General features: G+C 36.3%; 1 protein-coding gene across 1 annotated transcript in view; it reads left to right on the top strand.

The window, feature by feature from the left end:
- The first annotated feature begins 890 nt into the window (after window positions 1-890).
- The window catches only part of LOC131198271 (kinesin heavy chain-like), a 54,613-nt gene continuing 43,367 nt past the window's right edge, over window positions 891-12,136 (top strand). Inside the window, exon 1 of the mRNA XM_058182760.1 lies at window positions 891-1,279. Coding sequence (XP_058038743.1) covers window positions 1,154-1,279 — 126 coding nt within the window. The 5' untranslated portion in view covers window positions 891-1,153. The remainder of the gene's footprint in view (window positions 1,280-12,136) is intronic.

Raw genomic sequence — 12,136 nt, 5'->3', positions numbered from 1 at the left:
ACCCTCAAAACGATGCTATAGAGCCCTGCACACCAGAACAACTAGACACAAGGACAGTTTTTTCTCGAACGCCATCACTCTGCTAAACAAATAATTCCCTCAACACTGTCAAACTATTTACTAAATCTAAATCTATTAATCTTCGTTCCCATCACCCATCTCCTTCCACTTATGACTGTAACTTTGTTGCTTGTATCCTTATGATTTATATTGATATTGTTTCCTGATTGCTTATTTGTACCCATGACTATAATTTAGTTTTGTATCATTAAGTGTTAAATTTGTACCCTATGACTATTATTAAATGTTGTACTTTATGATTCTTGTTGAAGGTATCTTTCCTTTTATGTACATTGAGAGCATGTGCACCAAAGCCAAATTCCTTGTGTTGTCCAATCACACTTGGCCAATAAAAAATTATATTCTATTCTATTATTCCCTTTACTGAGCAAAGTTTATTCAATTTTCTAGTTAGCCCTGAGATTCCCTGACGGTCTCTCATCCTAGGATGAAATCGATGCTACGACGATTAGCTTTTCTGAGAAGAACCAGTCAATCTGGGTCTGCGGGACGTCCTAATTTCAACCTCTTTCTTTTCCAGCATCTGTGTTCCGCATCTCCCTCGTTTGAAGTGGGCGCCTGCGCACCAATATCCTCCCTGCTCGAAATCTCCGCTTTTCCGTCACGCGCGTTGCGGTCCAGCCCCGCCCCCCGACCGATGGAGTGAGCCGCCTGAGTTGGCGGTTCCCTTGGCTTCACGCTGAAAGAACACGAGCCGTTTCTGCGCCTGCGCAGAGAGTGAGAGTGCGAAGAAGCCGTTGGCATCCCTGCAGAAGGTGACGTCACTATTCCCAAGCCAGCTGTCAACTCCGCCTTCGTTTTAAATAAGGGGAGGTCTCGGTTTCGCCGGTCGTGGGTGCCTTAATGGGTGCCATATTGGAAAGGAAGTGAGTGCAGGAGGTAGCGGTAGAGTAGGGGCGGAAAAGCTCTTCTTCATTCCTAGTTCGGAGGGAGACGTAGCTATTCCCCGTGACCAAGGAAAAGATAATTCGGCGGTGGATTCGGGAGCTGAGCTGCAGAGGAGTTTGACAGGCAGCATCCCAGAGGGAAAAAGGGTGGCTGCAGCGGGCGGCGGCGGCGGCTTTGGCCTAAGATGGCGGACCCGGCGGAGTGCAACATCAAAGTGATGTGTCGCTTCAGACCTCTCAACGATTCGGAAGTGATTCGAGGCGACAAGTATATTGCCAAGTTCCAGGGCGAAGATACCGTCGTGATCGCGGTGAGCGGCAGAGAGAAAAGCGGGTGGCTGGGAGAGGCCGGGTGGGAAGAGGGAGAAATGAAAGAGGAGTGGCTGCGAGGTCTTCGGGTCGCCCCAAAGGCTCGACCATTGACTGGAAGGACCCGGGTTGTATTGATCGGAGTGACAGCAGGTGAAGGTATTGGGTAATGGAAAACTGATGCTGGGGCCAAAAGCGGGGGCTGCGCCCAGGATGAATGAGGGTGTGAGAGACCTGGAGGTGGGACTGCTCGAGAGGAGTTGTGGGAGCCAGGAGGGAAGGGCTGAACGGAGCCTCGCATCCTACGGGAAGTATTTGTTTAAGAGATTGGGCCCAAGCTGTGAGTTCTTCTCTCATAATCAGCTGTCAACTCTGGTGTAATTATCTCATGCAAGTATCGGAAAAGGTACCTAATTTACAGAAAAGCAGTCAACTCCATGTTGTTCTAAGCCTTATTGTGCAGAACAAGTGAAGTATTCAAAAGCATCAAAACAAAACCCACTGGTGAGGCTCTTGTGTTCACAGAATATCTAAGAGCTCCCTTGTGGGGCTGTAAAGTCTGTAGTAAGTGCATGTTAGGAGCAGTAGTATGATTATCTAACTCACTGTTTTCCAGCAAGTTAATTAATAGCAGTTGACACATTTGTAGTAAGGATAGATTTCTATCCCAGCAAATTCTTATAGATCATTGGATAGCAAAACCTGAACTTGCGTAGATTACATTAATTCAGAGTGTCAGATGATATTGTATAATTAAAGCACAACTTGAATTCCATTATTAATGTTATAGGTGTTTGCAGAGAAGCTTTTCATATTTAAGTGCCTAACTATGCATATGTGAGACAGAAATGTTAAAAGCCTTTGGTATGCTTTTATGCTAGATTCTTAATGCTTCTGGACTTGGCATTCTGGGGTATCTAACCTCATTTTGCAGATTTTCTTCAAACAAAAACATGAATGTTTACATATGGAAAATGAGCTTTATGTTATTATTGAATTGTAGTTGATGTTGAGCTGTGTCAGCAGCTACTTTATAAAAAGTTAATTCAGAACTGAAAAGGAGAAATGAAAAAAACATGATTACTTTGACTGATCACTTTACAACAGCTCTGTAATAAGTACTATTAACATTTTTTTCTTGATAAGAATTTGTACTTCAAAACCACTTTTTCACTCAAAAACTGTATGAGCCTTATTTAATAATGTATTATGTTCTTTTCAGATGAATTGTAACAAACAGCATCTGGAAATCCTTTTTAAATTTTTGTCTAAGTAGCTTATGCTAATTAATTTACTATAGTGAAGTTTTGTGAAAACGTCACTTTATGAAGAGCTGACAACTCTAAGTTAACTACCATATTTTTTGGACTAAAAGGCCCTCTGGACTATAAGACGCACCTAGCTTTTGGGGAGGAAAACAAGAAAAAAAAATCTGCCTCTGCCTCCTAGCAATTTGCCTTCTTGCAGCAAACAGCCCGGTCAGTTTCAGCACAGCCTGATTTAGCATGAGCAGCTGACTGGCGGTTGGATCGGCCTTCCGGAATACCACCTATGAACTATTCCAAGCTGCTGGGATCACTATCGCCACCTCCAAATGGAGGCCCATTTTCGGCCTCCGCGCTGCCCATTCAGGCAGCAGGGATTGCCACCACCTATCCACGCCACCTGGAATGGGCCAAAGATGAGATGTGCAGAGGCTGAAAATGGGGCACGCAGAGGCGGCGATAGGTGGCGGTGGCAATCCCCGCAGCCTGAAACAGCTGATAGGTGGTATTCCGGGAGGCAGGTCCAATCGACAATCAGTTGCTCCTGCTAAATCAGGCTGTGCTGAAGCTGACCAGGCTGTTGCTGTTTGCTGCAAGGAGGCAAATTGCTGTGAGAGAGAGGCTGAAGGGTGGGGGCTGGTGGATGGGCGGGGCTTTGGCAACATTCTCTCTATAAGATGCACAGACATTTCCACCCACTTTTTTTGAGTGGGGGGGAGTGCATCTTATACACCAAAAAATATGGTAGATTGTTCTTGATATCCAAATAAATCTTTTTTTTGTAAAACATTTTTTTAAAACATAAACAGTACATTTTTTCTGAATATTGACTGAGTCAAAATTTACAGCTTATAACATAAGTACTTCCCAAATATAATTTATATATTTCAATTTCTGCCATATTATTCACTTTTATTTTTCATCTCTACTTAATATTTAATTTATAATCAATATTACCATCTGCCCTAACCTCCAATCTTAACCTTATTTCATTTCATTATCTTATTTCTCCATTTATCACATATATTTCTCAAAATCACATTTGTAAATTATCATCAATTTGTTTCCTCTTATTTCCCTTTTTCTGTTGAAACCTTTTAAATTAAAATAGAAATTTCCATCCATAGTTTCTGTTTTTTTAATTATATAGCTTGATATTTCACATTTATCTCTTAATGTCAATTATTTTCTATGGTGGACCAATATATCATTTCTTATTTCCCTATTAATCATTTTACCATTTTACTGAAAACAATATATTTCTTCAGTTTTATTTTTCACAGCACCTTTTCAAATACAAACATTTTAATCTCTTAATCTTCTTTTTCTTAATTTCTATTAATATCTTATTCAATTTCAATTTCATTTAAAGTTCCATATCTTAACCCCTTTTAAATACATAAGATCATATTAACCCTTCTACCATTCTTTTTGTATTTCATAATTTATGTCATAATTCAATTTTTACAATACTGATATTAATACAATTCATTTGATTCTATAAGTATATAGCATATTTCCTCCTTTCCCTTATTTTTCTCCATTCTACCATTTGTATTACACAATATATTTTGTATTATACTCACAAATATTAATAACAATACAGTTCATTAATAACTATAGGTATATATCATATTACTCTTCCTCCTTCTCATTAATTACTCCTTTAACCATTTTCTCTTGGTCCATCCAGCAATCCACCTTTTAAAATTTTCCTCCCTTTATCCCATTCTCTCATTTTCTTTTTTTAATTTTTATAATTATTATGTCTCTTCTTCTGTATCCTTTGTTTGACTTTTAAATCCTTTACTCATCTAGTTTTCCCTAAATTCCCATCTGATCTATTCCCGTTTTCTCCTCCACTTTTCTTATTTCCCCACTGTTGATCTCAGTGTAATCATTAAACTTTTTTGTGCCTAGGTCTTTCCACTTTTCTTTTCTCTTTTGCTTCATCCTATCCTCTCTATTTTTGCCACTGTTAATCCAGTGTAATCATTAAAATATTTTCCTCTAGCCTTTCCCTCTTCCTTTTCTTCTCTTAGTTTGCTTCTTTTTTGTAGGTTGTTTCCCCCTATCCCTTCTCTTTTTGTCATTGTTACTTCCAATATAATCTTTAATTTTTCATCATCAATGTCTTTATCTCCAGTACTGTTTTCTTGCTTCTTGTACTTAGCCTCTTTATCTAATTGAATATGTTCTGACACAGTTTATTGTTTTCTATCAAGCTTAAATGAAACATGGATCATTTTAAGCATCTCAATTAGTTCCTGCCACATTTTGATGTTCTGGTTTGTTTTTAACTCCAATTTACAGTTTTATTGTTTTCCACCTCTTTTGGCTGTCGAGATCAAACAGCTTAAAAGAAAACAAATCCTCCTTCAAACTTCTCACGACTTTTGTAGCTCGAGATCACTGTAATTTTTTACAGATTTCAAATTGTTCGTTGTAGTGCATTTTTTCTGCCAGACGATGTCTCTCTCCAATCCACAAGTTTCAGATCAACAAAGTCGCAAAATATCCAGTTTGTGTATTAACTCCGCTTATCAAATGTTTTTCAAGTTTCTTCTTTCTTTTCTTAATTTTATATGTCCCAAATTCCAGTTTAAAATTCAATTTCAAATTCAATTGAAAAATTTCCTTTACAAGGCTTTTCTATTTTGAATTTTTCTTTATTCTTCCTTCAAAGTTCAAAACTTTTAAAATGATGTCCAATCTTGTTCAGAAACTATTTTCTTTCGGTTTTCTTTTTCTTATAATAATTTTAATATCTCCAAATCCAATTTCCAATCCAAATATCAAGCTAATTTCTGGTCTTTAGTCCTTTAACTTCTCTTTTGTACTTCTCCCTTCATTAACATTCCCCAATGCCAATTAGCTGCTATTTCCTCACTGGGACTTCTTCTAATTTTTTTTTAAAATCTTTTTTACCTTTGAGTTGGCCAATCACTCACCCAGTACCAGTACTCTGTCCAAAACACCGCACCTCCACCAATCTCATTCAGTTGCCCCAGCTTCATGGCTGCTGCTTCCACCACCAGATCAAAGAGTTTCCTCCGACCTCCGAGGAACTTGCCTGTTCCTCTTGGTCATCTGAGGTTCCTCTCCTTCTTCACTGTCTCTACAAGATGGTTCCGGTCTGAAGACCCCCTGACAGCAGTTTGTCTGGCTGGATTTTCGCAAGGCTTGTTGGAGCCTGCTATTTTCCAGCCAGTCTCACCGCGACGCTTCCGGTTCTCTCGCCATCCAAATAAAACTTTTTTATCAAGTTTTTTTTATTTTTTTTATTTCACCCACATATTTTATGAACAGAGTATTGACCATATCATTTCTTATACAACTTGTCATATCCAAATACATTTTACATAGTTACAATTTCTGCCAAAATGTCCTTTTTCCATATTTTTTAATCTTATCTTAATATTTCTATGCTTGTTATACAAACAGCATCTTCTTCTGCCCTCAGATTTTAATTTCTCCATTTTTAATCATATATATTCTCTTTTAACTCATAGTAATTCATTCTTCATCATGGTAAGTTTAAACATGTTTGGGGTTGCCTTTCTTCCATTTCATTTTTTTGTTTTGATTTACAGCAGTCCTCCTCCCTCTCTTCTCTTTCCCCTTCTTCCCTTCTTTTATCCTTCCTACTTTCTTCATTTCTCCTCTCCTACTCCTTCTCTACTTCCCCTTCCTTTCTCCCCCTCCTCCTTTCTTCCTTACTATATAACCTTCTCTCCTACTCTTATTTCCCCTCCCTTTCTTCCTCTCCTTTTCCCTTTCTTCTATTCTTCTCTCTCCTTCCTCTCTTCTCCCTTCCTTCCATCTCCCTACTCCTTCTTCCTTTCTCCCTCTATTGCTGTATTCATTTTCAGTTCAATAGTTTCTGCTATGGTGTCCAGACAACCCCGATTTTTTCTTCAGAATCCCCATCACATTTTTTAATTATTAACAGTGTATTTCAACTTTTTCCATTTTTACCTTAAAACCTTATAACTAAATTAACCTTCCACCTCTTCTTTTCTTTCCTAATTATTCCCACATCAATTAATTGTTTTTCTCATTTACTAGCATTTCAATTTTATATCTCATTCAGTTATTTTCACATTTAAACCATTCTATCTTTCATATTGCATCTACTGATCCATTTTACAATAAACAATATACTATTATTTTTTTGCTTCTTACATATATTCCATTCGATCCTTACTTATATCATCTACATTTCAGTTTTGCATCTTAATGATTCCATTTTACAGTAGTCTGTATATTTCTTCTAATTTACTTCTTGCATATATTTTCTACTACTAATACAATTCCCTTAAATCAACAAATTAATGTTTTAATTCCTTTCTACTATCCACTATTCTTCCTTTTAACCATTTTCTTTTGGTCTCTCCAGTATTTCATTTCTTGATATTTTCCTTTCTCCCATTCTCTTATTTCCTTCTTTTCTTTTTATATTTATTGTATCCTAAATCCTTTTTCTAGTTTTTAAGATTATTATGCTCTTGATTCTTCCCTCAATCTTTTCCCATTTCCTTCTCTTCCTTCTTTTTGAGGAATATTCCCCCTATCCATTTCATTTTTTTTGTTTTGTTTTACAGCAGTCCTCCTCCCTCTCTTCTCTTTCCCCTTCTTCCCTTCTTTTATCCTTCCTACTTTCTTCATTTCTCCTCTCCTACTCCTTCTCTACTTCCCCTTCCTTTCTCCCCCCCCTCCTCTCTTCCTTACTATATAAACTTTTCTCCTACTCTTATTTCCTCCTTTCTTCCTCTCCTTTTCCCTTTCTTCTATTCTCTCTCCTTCCTCTCTTCTCCCTTCCTTCCATCTCCCTACTCCTTCTTCCTTTCTCCCTCTATTGCTGTATTCATTTTCAGTTCAATAGTTTCTGCTATGGTGTCCAGACAACCCCGATTTTTTCTTCAGAATCCCCATCACATTTTTTAATTATTAACAGTGTATTTCAACTTTTTCCATTTTTACCTTAAAACCTTATAACTAAATTAACCTTCCACCTCTTCTTTTCTTTCCTAATTATTCCCACATCAATTAATTGTTTTTCTCATTTACTAGCATTTCAATTTTATATCTCATTCAGTTATTTTCACATTTAAACCATTCTATCTTTCATATTGATCTACTGATCCATTTTACAATAAACAATATACTATTATTTTTTTTGCTTCTTACATACGTTCCATTCCATCCTTACTTATATCATTTACATTTCAGTTTTGCATCTTAATGATTCCATTTTACAGTAGTCTGTATATTTCTTCTAATTTACTTCTTGCATATATTTTCTACTACTAATACCATTCCCTTAAATCAACAAATTAATGTTTTAATTCCCTTTCTACTATCCACTATTCTTCCTTTTTTAACCATTTTCTTTTGGTCTCTCCAGTATTTCATTTCTTGATATTTTCCCTTTCTCGCGTTCTCTTATTTCCTTCTTTTTCTTTTTATATTTATTGTATCCTAAATCCTTTTTCTAGTTTTTAAGATTATTATGCTCTTGATTCTTCCCCTCAATCTTTTCCCATTTCCTTCTCTTCCCTTCTTTTTTGAGGAATATTCCCCCCTATCCATTTTCATTTTGTCACATCAATCCCAGTATAATTATCCATTTCTTTATATTCAGTTATTTTCTTTTCAACATTATGTTCTTCTCATTTATATTTTCTTTTTCCTTTTTTTGTATTCTAACAGTCCTCCGCTTCTTTATTTCCTTTATTAACACTTCTTGCACCTTAAGTATCTCCCTTAGTTCCTCATACTCGTACTCTCAACTTTTCCATGTTGTCAGTTCAAAGAGAAAAAATCTTTAAATGTATTGTTATTTTAGTTTATGTAAGTCCAAATTCAAGTCCATATAATGTCTCTTTTTTTATTTCCAAATAGTGTCCAGTTCAAATATTTATGTAGACCATTCCAGTTTAAGGCTTTATTTTTTCTACTTCTTTTGAAGTCATACTCCAGCTGTTCAAACAAACACTCCTCAAAATTTCCCACAACAATAGTTGCAATGCTTTTTTTCAACCAGCAGATGTCCCTCTCCAATCAACAAATCCCCAGACAACAAAGTATCAGTGTTAAATCCACATAGAAAGTACTTCTCTTCCATTAATTTCTTTGTTTTGTTAAAGAATGCTTTCTCTCAGTTTTATTTTTCTTCTATTATTTTTAATCTCCTCCAAATCCAATCTTAAATCCAGGTAGAAAGTTCTCCTTTTTGGGCTTTAATCTTCTAAGTTCCTCTTTGTTTTTTGTTTTTTCCTTTGCTTTGAATTCCCAAGTGCCAATTAGTCGCTTATTTCACCCTGGGACCACTTTTAAGCTTTCAGAAGATTTTTCTTCTTACCTGTGAGTTGACCAATCACTCACCCGGTAACAATACTCCATTCAATCACTGCTCCAGCGCAAATCTTAGTCCGGTTGCCCCAGCTTGTAGCGGTCGTTTTAATGGCCGCCGCCCCCGCCGATGGATCAAAGAGCTGCCTCCGACCCTTCGAGGAACTTTCCTGTTCCTCTTGGTCTTCCGAGATGCCTCTCTTTCCTGTCCCTCCAAGACGGTTCCGGTCCTAGGACCACCCGAGAGCGGTTTGTCTGGCTGGTTTTTCATGAAGCTCGTTGGAGCTTGCTATTTCCAGCCAGTATCGCCGCAATGCTTTCGGTTCCTCTTTCTATCCAAATAAAACTTGTGTAAGTGACTTGCATGGCATAAAAAAAAATCTACCCAGCATTTGAAAAGTTCCTTAGAAATCTAAGGAAATATGAAAAAAAAGGAGTATTAGATCCAAGAGGTCTCCCAGAAAGAACATTTTAGAGATGAATTTCTGGTGAAGCAATTCAAAAGATTTTCCTTTGAGTTTATTTTATTCAATTCCGATTTATTTGTATGAACTTACCTTCAGAATTGTTTAAAATTGGCTGCATGGACCTTTTTATTTCATAATTTATGGACATCCATAGTTTTTATTTGACTTTATAATGAACATTTTTTTTTTATGCCACACCCTTAAATCTTCTGGCAGATGCCTGGGTGTTTTTTGTTTTGTTTTTGTGGCTGCTTTTCAGCGATTCCAAAATCTGATGTGATGAATGGATTTTTTTCATGAGATTTCTGTAAAACATGGACATATGCTGCATGCTGGGTAAATCAGCTGAAAAGTTTGTCATTATTGTGTGAATTCAACATTGTGTCATAATAAGCCAGGTGGTTCCTAAAAAAATGAAATCGTATTTGTTCAAATTAAAGGCTACAACCCAATATTTTCTCAAAACAGTTAACCTAATACCTATGGGAAATCTGTTAACAGAACATGCGAACAGTTATACGTTCTCATTGTCCTTACAACTGATGTGAAAGGTCTGATGCTAAAAGAAATTACAACAGTCATAATTAATAATCAAGAAACCTTTGACTGTCAACTCACATGATGTCATTAGATTAGGAAATTTATATCATAAGCAAAGTTTACTACATAATTTTAATAAGGTTATTGTAAATTAAATAAATACCAGAGTTATGCATCCATTGGAAACTTTAAGGAACAATAACTTTGGATATTATATGAGCATAGCACATATCTTTAATGAACAAATGAGTACTGTATAAGAATATCTTAAAGTAGCAGCATTTTTTTTACCTTCTCACGGTGCCTACACTAGATAGGCCTTCTGTCCTAGGGTTTAAATTGTAATAGAAACCAACAATGAAAATAATGATAAACTTTTCTTTAATATTCCTTATACTTCTCTAAATTTAATTTTTTAACTTGTAAAGTGTTTAATTAAACAAAATGGAAATTCTTGTTTATAAATTTGTAATGATTAGAAACAACAATTTTCTCTAGAAATTGAAAAGCTCTAGTATACCAGGAGATAACAAATTTATATTAAAAAAATCAGTAAACTGCATTTTTTATTCTGTTCAGAATTAATGCTACTTGTTTTTGCTATTGCGCTATTACAGATTTCACTATTTTTTAAGAATATGGTGGTTTTTGTGAAATCAGCTTTGTAGTGACTTATATAAAACACTTTTATCAAAGTTAATAAAAGAATTAGTGTATTCTTAATATGTGAGAAGAATATAAAAACATTATTTTGAACCAAAAGCTATGTGGCCATTAAACTTACCTTTTCTTACCAGGTTGGAAATGATAGTTTCTGAAAGTATTACCATATTTCTTGAAGCAGCCTATTGAAATCAGTCCTAATTCGTACTTGATAGAATTATGAAAGATCATTTCATATTTCTTTGCTTAACTCTTTAAGAGTGTTGAATATATTGACAGTCTTTAGACATTAAAAACAGATGATTCTGATTTGTCATTAATTTAACATTAGCACAGTGTATTACAATTCTTAAAAGGCTCTTGTTTTATCAGTTAATATATTTTTGATTACTATTTTTATAGTCTTTAGACTGTTTATTACTTCAGCATCCAGTACTTTTAAATTTCAATCTAGTGAGGGAATCACCATCTAATATTTCAACTAGAAAATATTTCTGGAAACTAAAATATATAGTTTATTTATTTATTTATTTATTTTATTAAATTTTTATACCGCCCTTCTCCCGAAGGACTCAGGGCGGTGTACAGCCGAAATAAAATACAGAGTATATACAATTAAAAGAGATTAAAATAAACTATTACTAAATGGCCGGTAATTAAAAGATTTAAAAATTTAAAATATTACTAAAACCCCAATTTAAAATCCACTATTTATGCCAGTCCTGCTTGAATGAATAAATATGTTTTTAGCTCACGACGAAAGGTCCGAAGATCAGGCACTTGACGTAAGCCAGGGGGGAGTTCATTCCAGAGCGTCGGTGCTCCCACAGAGAAGGCCCTACTCCTGGGGGCCGCCAGCCGACATTGTTTGGCGGACGGCACCCTGAGAAGGCCCTCTCTGTGGGAGCATATGGGTCGATGGGAGGCATAAGGTAACAGCAGGCGATCTCGTAAGTACCCGGGTCCTAAGCCATGGAGCGCTTTAAAGGTGGTAACCAGGATCTTGAAGCGCACCCGAAAGACTACAGGAAGCCAGTGCAGACTACGGAGCAGTGGTGTTACATGGGAGCCACGAGCGGCTCCCATTACCACTCGCGCAGCTGCATTCTGGACTAACTGCAGCCTCCGGGTGCACCTCAAGGGCAGCCCCATGTAGAGAGCATTGCAATAATCCAGCCGAGACGTAACCAGAGCATGAGTGACTGTGCATAAGGCATCCCGGCATTTCAGTATTTTATTTGTTCCTTTCAATGGAAGAAAAATTAATAAGAGCTGCACTGCATTTGAAAAATCTTGATAAACAAGAAAAAATAAAATTTATTTATATCCCGCCTTTATTATTTTTACAAATAACTCAAGGCGGTGAACATATCCAGTGCATTTTCTTTCTCCTATTTACTCTACAACAAAAACTCTGTGAGGTGAGGTGGGCTGAAAGAGTGTGACTGATCCAAGGTCATCCATCTGGCTTTCAGGACTTGAATTTATGGTCTTCTGTTTTCTAACCTGGCGTTAACCATTAGGTCAAAGCTGACTGTCATCAAAATGAGATGAAATAATCAAATCATTC

The sequence above is a fragment of the Ahaetulla prasina genome, chromosome 4 (genome assembly GCF_028640845.1).
Source record: "Ahaetulla prasina isolate Xishuangbanna chromosome 4, ASM2864084v1, whole genome shotgun sequence".
Classification (NCBI taxonomy): Eukaryota; Metazoa; Chordata; class Lepidosauria; order Squamata; family Colubridae; genus Ahaetulla; species Ahaetulla prasina.
The sequence above is the reverse complement of the archived record's forward strand: the minus strand, read 5'-3'. Positions and strand labels throughout refer to the sequence as shown.